Here is a 14,909-nt window from a genome sequence, read left to right as displayed (position 1 = left end):
TGCAGTTGAGGAAACTGAGGCTCAGAGAGGGGAGATGGCTTGCCCAAGGCTATACTGCTAGGAAGTGGTGGAGCTGGGCCTGGAACCCAGGCTTGTCTGGCTTGCGATGCCAGGCTGCCTCAGTCTGAGGCTTTAAAACCCCAAACCCTAGGAGGCAGAGGCGGACAGATTGCTTGAGGTCAGGAGTTTGAAACCAGCCTGAGTGAGACCCCATCTCTACTAAAAAAAAAAAAAAAAAAAAATAGAAAGAAATTAATTGATCAACTAAAAAAATATATACAAAAAATTAGCCGGGCATGGTGGCACTTGCCTGTAGTCCCAGCTACTTGGGAGGCTGAGGCAAGAGGATCGCTTGAGCCCAGGAGATTGAGGTTGCTGTGAGCTAGGCTGACGCCACGGCACTCAACTCTAGCCTGGGCAACAAAGTGAGACTCTGTCTCAAAGGAAAAAAAAAAAAAAACCCAAACCCCAGCCCAGACCCTTTGGATGCAGCTGCCCTGCTGGGCGTGAGCCTGGGGTCGCTCTGGCTGGGTGGGAGGCGGGCCAGACTCCCCACCCCACACACTTGGGCTGTTTCCTGTCCGCCCCTGCTCTCCTGGCTCACCAGCGCGCCGGCACTCTTCCCTACAGCGCATCACAACTCGCCGCCAGGCCTCGGCTGCCCGCTCAGCAGCAACCCTGCCATCCCATCCACCCAGGCCCTCGAAATGCCTCAGCCCCGGCCCTTCCGCCTGGAGTCTCTCGACATCCCCTTCACCAAGGCCAAGCGGAAGAAAAGCAAAAGCAACTTTGGCAGTGAGCCTCTGTGAACACAGCTGCCTGCCGCTACCTGCCTGTAGGCCTCTAGAGACTGCTAGGCCTGCTCAGGGCAGCCCCAACTGGAGCCTCCTCCCACCTGCCCCCCACAGTGACCCGGGGGCCCAAGGGGTCCCTCAGCCCTGGGAAGACACATTCCTTTCCCTGTTCCCCAGAGACAACCCCCCCTGCCCGGGGCATGAGACCCCGGGAGGCCAGACTGTCTTCAGCTCCAACTGTCCACACCGCATCAGTGTTTCCATCGACTCACCTGGCACCGAGCCCGCCATTCGTGCCCACCAGTGTCAGTCTTTGTCTTAGAAGCCGCAGACCTGCCTCATGGCCTTCAGCAGCTCTGGAAGAGCCACTGCCACGTGGATAAAGTTCAGCATCTTGGCAGCTGAGAGTCGTGCTTCCATCCAACTGGCCCCACTCCCTGAGGGCAGCCCTGCCCCACGGGGTGGCCCAGGAGTCCCAGAGCAGCGGTTCCCAGGCAGCCCACTCCTGGCTGGTCTGCGGCCCAGAGAAGGTCACTCCGCATTAAGCTGCCCAATAAACTGCCTTTTAGGATGAGCTCTCCTTCCCTGCCCCTGCCTGGCCATCATGGGGAAGCTCTTTCTGGAACAGGGGTTCTTAACTGCCTAGGACCTTTAGAACAAACAGGCTCCAGGGGTTCTGCAACTCCTGCAATTGTGAGTGCAAGTACATATTTTCTGGGGAGAGCATCTGCACTTTCATTTGATTCTCAAAGGAGCTGGGACCCAGGAAAGCAGAGCCCTTGTGGAATATATGGCTGTGTCTGCTGAGGTCAGAAAAGGGCCCAGGTTTTGACAGTTCTCAGGAGCCTCTGCTGGCACTGGGTATCATGATTTAGCCAGAAATGAATCCAGGCCACCCTGTTTGTGCCCAGCTAGAGGGCTACCTAGGACACAGCCCACACCCCTTGCCCACTGAATCTCAGGCGTACCCTGTGGGGTGCTCCACCCTCTGAGGGAACTGAGCCTCATCTGTGAAATGGGGACAACACCTACCTCATAGGATTATTGTGAAGATGAAATGAGAGGGTATGTAAAGCTCCTGGGGCATAGTAGGTGCTCCATGTTAGTCCTCCTCCTTCCCCCTCCTTCCTACTTTGCATCAGTTTTGTAGGAGGCTCCACAAGCCACATGCCTGGGCCAAGGATCTCACACTCTGGAGAAGTGGGCATGGGGGGAGGGGCGCTTAGATAACTAGAGATGAGTCTAAGCAGATACAGTGCATACTGAGTCACAGGAGGCGAGATCAGGTTTTTATGGGGGAACACAGAGTGCCATTCTGAAGACAGCAGCGCTAGGTTGGGGCTCCCACAAAGGAAGATCCTGATCTGGGAGGTCTAAGATGCGAGTGCCAGGAGGGAGCTCAGGGTATGTTGAAGGCTGTTCCATGGAAGCCTTGAGCAGAAACTGAGATTAGGCTGCAGAGATGAGTTTAATTGGAGACCCAAGAGTGAAGAACCTTCGGTGTCCCTGAGCTGTAGCAGACTCCTGAACAACAGGTTGGCACCACTGGGTCTGAATTAGAGGTGGATTGAAGCGGCATTGTGTGTAGAGGGTGAGAAGGCTGGGCTCTGGAGAAGTTAGAGGTGAGAGGCTTAACTTGGGGCTTAACTTGAGGTGGAGCTGGTGGGAATGCAGGGGAGGTAGTTAAGGAGATGCATGGAGGGAGGTGGTGATTTTTGTCCCATTCTTGGTGGACAAATGTCAGAAAAGAACTGTTACCTTCTCTCTCCACAGTTACCTTGGCCCCAGGATTGTGGTTGGGATCCAGAGAACAGAAGTCTTGGAACTGCTTGTGGTAGTTTTTAGTTAGACTCATAGTGGGACGGAGGCAGGTCTGAGGTGGCCTGGGTGGCCCTTGTATTAACCTAGAAGGGGTGGGAGCCAGTATTACTGAGTGGATGCTCAGCCTCACCCGGTGCTAAGTGCTTCAAAACCTGCCCCAGGAGCTGGGTTTGGCCAGGAGCGGTGGCTCACGCCTGTAATCCCAGCGCTTTGGGAGGCCAGGAGTTTGAGACTGGCCTGGGCAACACAGCGAGAGAGATGAAGGTTGGAAACTAAACCCAGCTAATTGCAAAGCTACAACCTTCAAATCGCTAGGCCTGTCCACCGCCAGTCCACACTGCCTGCAGCGTGGGCCACCAAGCCGTGTGAGACAGCCCCCGGCCAAGGCCCCTGGTGCCGCCGTCCCTGATCTTATTTTTCCAATCCCTTCCTCTCTAGAGATAGTGGAGGTGGGGCCCTTTCCCAGTCCCGGGTCTGTTCTGGCCTAGTGAAGACCACGCCAGCTAACAGGTAGCACCACTGAGGCCCGGACCTGCCGCAAGCTCCTGCAGGACGCGGGCTCGGGACGCGGGGCGGGAACGCGGACTGGGCGGAGCCGAGAGGCGCCGAGCCGTGTTGATTGGCCGCGGCTGCAGAGCTGTCTCTCTAAGATTGAACCTTTTCTTCGGCGAGGCGGGGCCTCGCGCCCCTTTCACCAATAGAGTTCAAAGAACCCGCCTCCAACCACGGCGCTTCCGGCGGTGAGCTCCAGTGCTGACCGCCGCAGCTGTGCCTCTGGTCTCCGGCCCCTGCGTACCCCGATCACTTCCGGGTAGTACTCCAGGGCCACGAGCCGCGATTGGGGGACCATAAACGGGACACTTCCGGTGTCCAGGTACTGGGTTCTTCGGCAGAATGAGGAAGATGGGGCATGCCACTGTTGCCCGTGTTTGGTCCGTCACATGGCTGGTGCTGCTCTTGCTGCTCTCGGTCTGCGCCAGCGGCCCCCGCACCTTAGTGCTGCTGGACAACCTCAACCTGCGGGAGACGCATTCGCTTTTCTTCCGGAGCTTGAAGGGTGAGAGCCGAGTCGGACGGGGCGGCGGGCGAGGGTTTGGGGTTGGAAAGGCGCCCGAGGGCATCCACCACCCTCCCTCCCGCCCATTCTCTGGAGCAGGCCGTCCAGGTCTGGCCTGCCACTTGGGTGGGGGTCGCGACGTCTGCAGCAAGGGTTTCTTTTTGCATCCAGTCTGCCTCAGCTCCCTGTTTTCTTTTCATCCAGACCGGGGCTTTGAACTCACCTTCAAGACTGCTGATGACCCCAGCCTGTCCCTCATTAAATATGGGGAGTTCCTCTATGACAATCTCATCATCTTCTCCCCTTCTGTAGAAGGTAAGGACTCCGCGTCGCCTCCAGAACTGGGATTCGAGGCCCAGTACTGATGGATCACTTTCTTCTGGTTCTTGGGCATGTTCTGGGTCACAGGAGGGGTCGCCAGCCCTTGGCAATGCTGCTACAGAAAAGAGGAAAATGTTAATTTTTGATCGGAGCCCAGGAGGGAACAGCTTTCTAAAAGACACAGCCCAGGGTGTGGGTCAAATGTTGCCACAGATCATGAAACCCAGGGTCCTGCTCCTCTACTGAGAAGGGAATTTTCTTTGTAAAGAGCCAGATAGAAAGGTGAAAGGTGGAAAGCTCCCTGTTTGGGTTTGCTTGTGTGGAAAGAAGAAATGGCATGTTATTAATGTGTATTGTGCAGTTGTCTTAAGAATTCAGATGCATTCATATTTTCAGGCTGAAAAAAGAACCTTAGCAATTATCTGGCTCCCCACCTGCCCTCCCCCCCAGCACATATGAGGATGGCTGGGTATATCCAGCAGCCTAGCCGAGAGCTGCTTGTTGAACATAATGGATCTCTTGGAGAGATTATCCAATTTGTACTTGAATATTTCTGCCTTATGAAGCGATCCACTCCATCACTGGACAGTTCTCGTAAGAAGTTTTTATAATGAACTGAAATTTGTCTCCTACTTCCTAGTTCACTTTGTTCTTACACTCCCAGTGCCTCAGAGAATAACTGTAATGCTTGTCTTGCTTAGGGGCATAGCCTTTACACAGTCATGTGCAGTTGTTTCTTCTCCAGACCAAGTAGCCTTTGTTCCTTTGGCTATTTCTCTTTTGCCATGTTTTTTCATGAGCATGCTAGTCATTCTCTTCTTCTTTTGCTTCAGTTAATCTTTTTCTGACAAGGCTTAAGTTGTCCATGTCTGGGGTAAGACAGGACTGCCATCCCTCCCTTCAGTTGATGAAGCTTAAAAAACCTTTTGCTTCGTTGGCACTACTTTATTTTCTGTAATTCATGTGAGATTGGGTTCTGCCAAGTCCCCAAAGTATTTTTCGTTAGGTTCCTGTCACTTACCATGTTCCTCCCAACTGCCCAGCACATGTGCTTTTGGTATTGGCTTTTTTGGGGGGCAAGAGTAACTTGGGCAGATGTGACCCCAGATTGTACAAGTTGAAATCTTCAAATGACTGGGCTAGTCAGTGGAGCCTTCAGCAGAGAATTGGTGTTTGCCAAGTTTTTGCTGTGTGTAGAACTCAGAAATAGGTACATATGTTGGACTGGGGGAGATATTAAAGATTAGGAGCCTGCCCTTGAGGAGTTCTTTCAGTTTGTCTTTAAGGGAATAAAAATAAAGACTTGAAATGAGTTACCAAACCCCGTGTTGGGGTGTAAGATGAAGTGCAGGAACTGTCCAAGTTGGGCTTCTGGAGATAGATTGGGAAGAAAAGAAGCAGTGATTAAGACTGATCAGGAGAAGGCCGAGAGAGGATTTTGTTGATGGGAGAAACGTCAGAGAGTCTAAAACAATGTTTCCTAATTGGTAGTCATTGGTACACATTCTTCATGATTTTTACCATATTTCATATCACCTGTGCTAATAATTACCTAATAGTTTGCTTCAAATTAACCTGCTTTAAAAACAAAAAAAAAAACAACTAGGCCGGGCGTGGTGGCTCACGCCTGTAATCCTAGCACTCTGGGAGGCCGAGGCGGGCGGATTGCTCAAGGTCAGGAGTTCAAAACCAGCCTGAGCGAGACCCCGTCTCTACCATAAAAATAGAAAGAAATTAATTGGCCAACTAATATATATAATATAAAAATCAGCCGGGCATGGTGGCGCGTGCCTGTAGTGCCAGCTACTCGGGAGGCTGAGGCAGGAGGATTGCTTGAGCCCAGGAGTTTGAGGTTGCTGTGAGCTAGGCTGACACCACGGCACTCACTCTAGCCTGGGCAAGAAAGTGAGACTTTGTCTCAAAACAAAAACAAACAAAAAAAAAACAACTAAAATTACATTTTAATAGGAAATCAATAATGAACCCAGTATCACCACTGGGAAATGGAAAGCCAGTCTCATCATTTGGTGTAAGTAGAAGGTAATTATAAATAGAATAAAAACAACTCTGTTAAGTTTTAGCCAGATAGTGCTGATAGTGCTGCCTGCTGAAGGCTTTGAGCCGGAGCTTCCCTCTTAAACGAGGAGATTAGCAAATGTTAGAGAAGTTCTAAAGACCAGCATCAAACTAAGATGTTCTCTGATCGAGAAAGCTGGAAAAATAATTGGAAGGGGAGTACCTTTCTGTCTCTGAGAGTCAACATTATTTAAAGCCCTGTCCCCACATCACTGTGGGTCACCTTTTCTGCCCCTGGTGGAGTGGCTCCCACACTTTGGGAGATGCTGCTGCAGGAAATCCACTTGGGAACCCCTGGGGAGCAGGCTTCAGGGCAGGGCCCTTCTCTGGTCCTGTGGCTTCCTTCTCCTTGCTTCAGTGGCTTCCCTACCCTCTCTGGAATCAGGAGGCTCCCGGGATGCATGCAGTGATGGCTACAGGGGAAGGTCCTTAGCACATCCGCTACACCTGGAAAAATTGTGTCTCTGCTCTATAGATGGGGAACCAGGCTTAGAAAGGTGAAGGGATTTGCCTAGTTTTAAACCCCACACTGTCTCAATTTCAAAGCCTGTGTTCATTGCACTATACAAGTGTTTCTCAACAGTAGCACTCTTTTTTTTTTTTCTTTGAGACAGAGTCTCACTTTGTTGCCCAGGCAAGAGTGAGTGCCGTGGGGCCAGCTTAGCTCACAGCAACCTCAAACTCCTGGGCTCAAGCCATCCTCCTGCCTCAGCCTCCCGAGTAGCTGGGACTACAGGCCTGTGCCACCATGCCCGGCTAATTTTTTCTATATATATAGTTGGCCAATTAATTTCTTTCTATTTATAGTAGAGATGGGGTCTCACTCTCGCTCAGGCTGGTTTCGAACTCCTGACCTTGAGCAATCTGCCCGCCTTGGCCTCCTAGAGAGCTGGGATTACTGGCATGAGCCACCGCACCTGGCCAACAGTAGCACTCTTGACATTTCAGACCAGATAATTCTTTTTGGTCGAGCTGTCCTGTGCACTGTAGGATATTTAGCAGCATCCTAGGCCTCTGCCCACTAGATGCCAGTAGCCACCTCCCCATCATTGTGACAACCAGAAATGTCTGCAGATATTGCCCTAAGGGGCAAAATCACCCCAGGTTGAGAACCATTGCACTACACCAACAGGCTGTTTTTGAAATGTCTAAGATTCTGCCTGGCTTTTCTGTAGGAGACTGGATAGATGGCTTTCTAAATGTAGTATGAGAGGTAGAGAGTCCCAGATACAAGAGGTGTATCTAATTTGGAGGTAAAATAAGGTGGGGTTTTTTTTTGTTGTTGTTTGTTTGTTTTTTTGAGACAGGATCTTACTCTATTGCCCAGGCTGAGGTGCAGTGATGTGATCATAGTGCACTGTAACTTAGAACTCCTGGGCTTAAGCCATCCTTCTGCCTCAGCCTCCTGAGTAGTTGGGACTATAGGCTTGAGCCACATGACTGGCTCTTTTCTTTCTTTCTTTCTTTCTTTCTTTTTTTTTTTTTTTTCTTTTTGTAGATATGAAGTCTCACTGTGTTGCTTAGGCTGGTCTTGAACTCCTGGCCTCAAGAAATCCTCCCACCTTGGCCTCCCAAAGTGCTGGGATTACAGATGTGAGCTATAGCATCTGGTCATGGTGCTCTTTTGTTTTCTCCTGAAGATTGCCCCCAGAAAAGAGGGCTCTTCTCATATTAAGATCTGTACAAAGTCATTTTATGGACCCATTTCCAAATGCTTAATGGATGGACAAACTTCTGTATTGAGCCTCAGTAAATTGGCACTTCCATCCTCCTAGCTGTGCTCAGCCAGACTCCTTGGGGCCATCCTAGTGTCCCTCTCGCTGTCATAGCCCATGTCCGTCCATCAGCAGATGCTACAGCTTTACCTTCATAGCATGTGGGGGCCACTCCTCCCACTTCTGCCACTGCTGCCCAGTTCCAGCCAGCACTGTTCACTGCCTGGACCTTCACAGTGCACCAACCCTTCACTGTGTCAACCCTCATCCCTCGTACCCGAGTCTCCATTGGCTGCCAGAATTGTCCTTTAAAAATATAGCTGGGCATGGTGGCTCATGCTATAATCCCAGCACTTTGGAAGGATCACTTAAGGCTATAAGTTTGAGACCAGCCTGGGCAATAGCAAGACCCTGTCTCTATAAAAAATAGGAAAATTACCCAGGCCTGATGGCATGTGTCTGTAGTCCCACCTACCCGGGAGGCTGAGGTGGGAGGATTACTTGAATCCAGGAGTTCAAGATTGCAGTGAGATCAGCCTGGGCTGATCTAGCCTGGGCAACACAATGTGACTGTCTCAAAAAATATACATATGTTTGTGTATAAATGAGATCCTGTCGGTCTCCTGCTCAGTCTCCTCCAGTGGCTCCCATGGCCAGAGCCCTTGTGTGGCACACAAAGCCTTATGTGACCTGTCCCCTTTGCTTCACCCTGGCCTGACTACCTGCTACTCACCCCTTTTTCTCTAGCTGAACTACACTGGGCCCTGTGCAGGTGACCATGGCCACCTGCCTTAGGGACTATGCACCTGTTGTTCTCTATGCAGGGGATCCTCTTACCCTACGGACTGCCTGGCTCACTCTTGTGTCTTCTCAAAAGACTTGTCAGGTCTTCCCTAAGCTATGTTGGCTTAATAGCTCCCCTTCCCCTCTGTCTTCTTTATTTTCTTCCCAGCTCATAAATAGTAGTTACTCATTTAATGAATAAATGCACTACTGAGCGCTTCTTTCATTACCTAGTGTAGAACATCAGTACACTTTGGAGAAGATTCAATTTTTTTTTTTTGGAAACAAAGTCTTGCTCTGTGACCCAGGCTAGAGTACTGTGGTGTCTTCATAGCTCACTGCAATGTCAAGTTCCCAGGCTCAAGCAATCCTTCTGCCTCAGCCTCCCAGGTAGCTGTGACTACAGGCATGTGCCACCATGCCCAGCTAATTTTTCTATTTTTTGTAGAGACGGTGATTCACTCTTCCTCAGGCTGGTCTCAAACTCCTGACCTCAAATGATCCTCTTGCCTCAGCCTCCCAAAGTGCTAGGATTACAAGTGTGAGCCACTGCACCCAGCCTGGAGAAGACCCTTGAGCTGAAAATAGCCCTACTTAGTGCTAGTTTTGGTTGCTTATGGCAGTAGTCACCTGACCCAATGAGCCAAAAAAAAGATAGGATCTCATAGTTACAAATTTTGGAAATTAATGAGCCCTTTTGGTGATCACTTTAAAAAAGCAATGTGGGTGGTTCTGTTGTAGATATCATGGATATAAATCTATAGAATTAACAGGGAAAAAAACTATTAATGCTAGGGCAGTGAGTGCTATTATCAAGTGACAGCATCGTGCCCAGATTCAAAAGTGCTCTTTTTCAAGCAGCTTAGATGAAGTGAAATTGATAGGCTCTGGGAAACTGTAGTAGGTGACCTCAGGTATGTTTCCAGTGACCAAAGATACAGGTGTGAAATGTGTAGATGATGAGTTTGAATCACATGAATGTGGCAGAAAATGCAGCATTTCTAAATGAATATTTTATATGTGATTTGAAATATGTACTTGACAAATGTAATTAGTAGATGTTTGACTATTTCTTTTTTATTTTTTAAATTTCTTTGTAGAGACAGGGTCTTGCTATTTCCCAGGCTGGTCTTGAACTCCTGGCCTTAAGCGATCCTTGGCCTTACAAAGTGCTGGGATTATAGGCGTGAGCCACTGCGCCCTGCCTGTTTGACTAATTAACTCCTAAAAGTTTATAAACCTGAGCCATTTGGGAGAATGGGGGGCTTGCCCTGTAATGCGTGTGAACCTCCCTCTCATTTCGACCTCCAAAGGGCGCTGCTCTGCAGCTGCATGTGGCTGGTTGTATTCACTGCCCCTCCCCTGAGCTGTCAGAGGAGCAGGGAGAGGAAACCTCTGGGTCACTGTCTGGTGCCTTATTTCAGATTTTGGAGGCAACATCAACGTGGAGACCATCAGCGCCTTTATTGATGGTGGAGGCAGCGTCTTGGTAGCTGCTAGCTCAGACATTGGTAAGTCTGTCCTGGGAAGTTCTGGTGCTTTCTAGCATTTCTCCAGGGTGCTTGGAGGGCTTTACAGATGGAAGCTGCCAAATTGGCATTTGCTTGGTGGGCCTTGACCAGGAAATCAGGGAGGGAACTGCAGAGCCACTTGGCATTCGATCTCACTTTTGCTTTCCTGTGACCAGGATATAGTGAGACTTGGGTCTTTAAGGACTGGGAACTGGCTGTTTTTTTTTTTTTTTATCACTTGTTTTTTCTTTTCTTTTTTAAATTTTTCTTCTCTTTTTCACTAACAAATCTTGCTTCAAACCATTGCTTGTTTTATTTTGTATAGGCTCTTCTACACAACAAAGGCAAGTTGGAGTAGGCTAATTAGATTGGAGCCCAGAGCATTTGACAGATTTTTGTTTTGTTTTTTATGTTGGAAATTTTCAGAGATACTCAGAAGTAGGAAGAGAGTAGTATCTTAAACCTCATACACTCGTCACCCAGCTTCAACAGTTAACAACACCTGGCCAGTCTGGTTTCATCTTTTTTCAGTACTGATCGATTTTTGAAACCATATTCCTCATATCAAGCAGGTTTCTTGGTGGGGCGACAAGGTGTGGGGAAACATTGTCAGCCCGGGTGTATCCAGGCCTGGTTTGATTGAGGGCCAGTCATGCGTTGCTTCATGATGGGGACAGATTCTGAGAAATGTGTCATTGGGTGATTTGGTTGCCAGGCAGATCTCATGGAGTGTCCTTACATAGCCTGATGGTGCGGCCTGCTACGCGCCCAGGCTGCAAACCGGGCAGCATGTCACTGTGCTGGAGACTGCAGGCAGCCGGAACACAGTACTAAGTGTTTCTGTGTCTAAACATAGCAAGACGGAAAAGATGTAGTAAAAATATGGTATTACAGTTTTACAAAACCAACGTCACATAAGTGGTCTGTCATTGACTGAAATGTGCTTGTGCAGCGCATGACTGTAATTGACTGCAAACCCCCTTTGCTTCAAAGGGGGTTTTTGTGCAGAGCCAGGTCATTGTGTATTTGTGGAGGGTAAGGGCCAGGTGGTCGTTTTCGTTTTATCAATTCAGATTCTGACCATGGAGTTACCATGCTGTTGTCCAGGGAGGGGTCTGTTTGGGGCTAAGCCCAGCTTGATGCAGCTGCAGGGCACTGGTGTTGGCCAGTAGAAACCGTCACGGGGAAGCCAGGACAAGTGACCTGTTTGGCCCCAGCCCCACATGTAAGGACTTAGCCAGGCATTTCTTGGGTTTGTACAGGTGACCCTCTGCGAGAGCTGGGCAGTGAGTGCGGGATCGAGTTTGACGAGGAAAAAACGGCTGTCATTGACCATCACAACTATGACATCTCAGACCTTGGTCAGGTAATCAGGCCTGTCATCTTCCAGGTTTCAGGCATGTACAGCAAAGCTCGGCTTAGCCTAGAAACCAAGAGAGGGAGTGAGGAGGGACTCCCTGGCCCGGGGAACCTTTTTCTGACCACCCGTCTTTCCCTCTGCTCTTTGCAGCACACGCTCATCGTGGCTGACACCGAGAACCTGCTGAAGGCCCCAACCATTGTGGGGAAGTCAGCTCTAAATCCCATTCTCTTTCGAGGTGTTGGGTAAGTGAACAGGGAGAGGCCAGCAGAAATCTGGGGAGTGGTCGGTCACTTTGTTTGGGAAACCAAGCCAAACTGTGGTTATCTGGGGGCATCCCTTCCCTCCGACGAGGTGAATTTATTATATTCAGAGTCAGACGCCATCGTTACAGCAAGAGGAGAGCCAAGTGTTTGGCTGTTAAGAAAGAAGGATTCAGGCTGGGCGTGTGGCGCTTGCCTATAATCCCAAGAAGCCAAGGTGGGAGGATTGCTTGAGGCCAGGAGTTTGAGACCAGCCTAAGCAACATAGCCAGAGCTCATCTCATGGGAGGAAAAACAGAAAGGATTTGTTTTGGGGAAGAAATGGCCCTAGGGGACCCTGTGTCCTTCAGGCTCAGCTCCCGGGGTCACTGTTGGGCTACTCTCTTGTCCTTCTACAGGATGGTGGCTGATCCTGACAATCCTTTGGTATTGGACATCCTGACGGGCTCTTCTACCTCTTACTCCTTCTTCCCAGACAAACCTATCACCCAGGTAAGGGCCTTTGCAGCCCGGAGGCCTCCAGCTCCTTGGTCCAATTGTAAACCACTTTTTTATTTGAAAATAAGAACATAGCAAGAAAGCACACTTGGCTGAGGTGGATAAAATGACAGGTTGTAGGAATGGGGACCTGGGTAGGCCAGTGTGCTCTCGGGCTCCTCCCTCAGGTAGGGGCGAAGGTCCTTTAGGTCTGGTCTGCTGTCCTCTTGCTCTGGAGACCCGGCTGCTTTTCCTTTACTTGGTACTGCTTGAATGACAGCTTCACTTTGTTCCCAGTATCCCCATGCGGTGGGGAAGAACACCCTCCTAATTGCTGGGCTCCAGGCCAGAAACAATGCCCGCGTCATTTTCAGTGGCTCCCTGGACTTCTTCAGCGACGCCTTCTTCAACTCAGCAGTGCAGAAGGCCACGCCTGGTGCCCAGAGGTAGCTGCCAGGGGGCTGAGGGGCAGGGGTCCGGGTGGTGCGGGCTGTGTATATGGGGAGGAAGGAGACCTTTAGGGGAAAGTGTCAGAGGCTAAGCGTCTTCAGATGCTGTCAAATGATTTGAAGACTTGACTCTGTTGCTATATAGCTGGTGTTGGCACTCCTAGCTTTTTAAGATAGTAATAACTTATCTAGAGACCCCTAATCTCCACCATTCCTTTTAGAAAATTGTGTATTTATTGTGTAGGTGACACTCAGAACCACCCATGTCTTGTCTTTTCTTTGTTTCCTTTAACCGTGGGTCCCGAGGTGCAAGAGGCCTGTACAGGCAGAACCTCGCTAGCATGCTCTATCTTGGTGGCCACGAGCGTCTTGCCTGCCAGGCACCGCTGGAGAGAAGTTGGCTCCAGTGCCCTAGCTTCTCCCGTTTCCCTCCTGCAGGTATTCCCAGACGGGCAACTATGAGCTGGCTGTGGCCCTTTCCCGCTGGGTGTTCAAGGAGGAGGGTGTCCTCCGTGTGGGGCCCGTGTCCCATCATCGGGTGGGCGAGAAAGCCCCACCCAATGCCTACACTGTCACTGACCTAGTGGTAAGAGCTTCTTGGGGTGGGAGGGCCCGGAGGCTTTGGCCAAGTTGAATGAGTTCAGCTCAGAAGCATTTACTGAACACTTCTGTGTTCGGCTTACAGGACATAAGGATAAGTTAACCTTTGCACCTAAGAAAGTCAGTTTGGGTGCAGGGCTTCTATAAAACAGGAGTAAGAGCAATAGGAGATGTCCTTTTGCTGAGGGGGTGTGTTTTGCCATGTGGGGGCAGCAATGGGAGGGACTTTGCAGATTAATTCTGCCCCAAGGTTGGATTTACAAGAGAAGCGGAGGCACTTCAGTTGGGTCTTAAGATGAATTTGTCAGGCAGGAGAGCAGCAGATGTGGGAGCACACATGCTTCAAAGTGCCTGGCTCGTGGTTTGGGTCCCGAGTTTGATGGGCCGTGAATACTGTGCAAAGGAATCTGGGCCCGTGAAGCCGTAACGATGCGGAGCCAAAGGCATTAGCCTCGCTGAGGAGGGTGGTCAGTTCCTGTTCGGGGCTGAGTGGCAGGGGCTTTTGCTGGTTGTCAGAACTCTTGGGAGTTCCTGCCGTGTTCATGGGGTGGGACGTGAGTACAGCCCTGTCTGCAGGTTGCGATGTCCCTCCAGTCTCTCGTACCCTGCCTAATCTGGCCTTTTATCTCAGGAGTATAGCATCGTGATTGAACAGCTCTCAAATGGCAAATGGGTCCCCTTTGATGGTGATGACATCCAGCTGGAGTTTGTCCGCATTGACCCTTTTGTGAGAACCTTCTTGAAGAAGAAAGGTAAGTGTAGTTCTTCCAAGAGAATGCCACAAGAAAACAGCTTGTACCCCTTACTTCATGGGAGCGATGCTCTGGGAAGCCCAGCCTGGCTATTTGTGTTGGTTCCCCCCCAGGTGGCAAATACAGTGTTCAGTTCAAGTTGCCTGACGTGTATGGTGTGTTCCAGTTTAAAGTGGATTACAACCGGCTGGGCTACACGCACCTATACTCTTCCACACAGGTAAGCACAGGTGGCAGTCCCTGTTTTTAGCCAGCATATGCCCTGCTGAGGCCTCCCAGTGGCCAGGGCCTGCCATCTCTGTCCTGTCACAGGTGTCAGTGAGGCCACTGCAGCACACGCAGTACGAGCGCTTCATCCCCTCGGCCTACCCCTACTACGCCAGCGCCTTCTCCATGATGCTGGGGCTGCTCATCTTCAGCATCGTCTTCTTGCACATGAAGGAGAAGGAGAAGTCTGATTGAGGGCCTGGGGCCCGGACTCTGTGACATGGAGATGGGGGGTTTTCATAAGACTTGGTGGTTTTGTTTTGTTTTTTAAAACCGTGAGAAAATGGCACAGCCTTACCTCCAGGGGAGATGCAGCACTGAGTTCCAAGGGGTGGGGGTCAGGGAATAATTTTTATCTAAGTTTTCCCACCTTGAATTGCTAAGAGGCATTTTTCATATGTGCTGTCACGCTCATTTCTAAAATAAAGAGAAACGTTTCCCTCCAACTTCATCTGGCCCCTGTCGTGCTTTGCTAACAGTGGGGGTGCTGTTTGGTGATGACTGGATTCAGAATCATCGTGGCTTCTTTGAATTTTGCCTAAGACTGGATTTTTTTTTTTTTTTTTAAGACAGAGTCTCTCTTTGTTGCCCAGGCTAGAGTGAGTGCCATGGCGTCAGCCTAGCTCACAGCAACCTCAATCTCCTGGGCTCAAGCGATCCTCC

General features: G+C 50.2%; 2 protein-coding genes across 5 annotated transcripts in view; both read left to right on the top strand.

Moving 5' to 3' along the window:
• Window positions 1–1,368, top strand: part of KIF17 (kinesin family member 17) — a 45,933-nt gene extending 44,565 nt beyond the window's left edge. For all 4 annotated transcript variants that reach the window (XM_075994671.1, XM_075994669.1, XM_075994665.1 and 1 more), the window contains exon 15: window positions 631–1,368. In XM_075994671.1, coding sequence (XP_075850786.1) covers window positions 631–809 — 179 coding nt within the window. In that variant the 3' untranslated portion in view covers window positions 810–1,368. The remainder of the gene's footprint in view (window positions 1–630) is intronic.
• A 1,979-nt stretch (window positions 1,369–3,347) lies between these two features.
• DDOST (dolichyl-diphosphooligosaccharide--protein glycosyltransferase non-catalytic subunit) lies at window positions 3,348–14,692 on the top strand. Its single transcript, XM_012787664.2, has 11 exons — window positions 3,348–3,672; window positions 3,877–3,987; window positions 9,992–10,078; window positions 11,341–11,444; window positions 11,589–11,683; window positions 12,100–12,193; window positions 12,476–12,624; window positions 13,066–13,213; window positions 13,859–13,979; window positions 14,093–14,199; window positions 14,292–14,692. The coding sequence occupies exons 1-11, from the start codon at window positions 3,510–3,512 to the stop codon at window positions 14,439–14,441; spliced, it is 1,329 nt and encodes a 442-aa protein (XP_012643118.1). The 5' UTR covers window positions 3,348–3,509; the 3' UTR covers window positions 14,442–14,692.
• The last annotated feature ends 217 nt before the right edge of the window (window positions 14,693–14,909 follow it).

Source organism: Microcebus murinus, chromosome 2 (assembly GCF_040939455.1).
Source record: "Microcebus murinus isolate Inina chromosome 2, M.murinus_Inina_mat1.0, whole genome shotgun sequence".
NCBI lineage: Eukaryota > Metazoa > Chordata > Mammalia > Primates > Cheirogaleidae > Microcebus > Microcebus murinus.
Note: the sequence above shows the minus strand (reverse complement) of the source record. Positions and strands in the feature narration are given on the sequence as shown.

Coding starts and splice junctions, on each gene's coding strand:
- DDOST (XM_012787664.2), top strand. CDS start 3,510: ATGAGGAAGATGGGGCATGCCACTGTTGCCCGTGTTTGGTCCGTCACA. Junction 3,988..9,991: donor CTTCTCCCCTTCTGTAGAAG/GTAAGGACTCCG, acceptor GCCTTATTTCAG/ATTTTGGAGGCAACATCAAC. Junction 13,214..13,858: donor ACACTGTCACTGACCTAGTG/GTAAGAGCTTCT, acceptor CTTTTATCTCAG/GAGTATAGCATCGTGATTGA.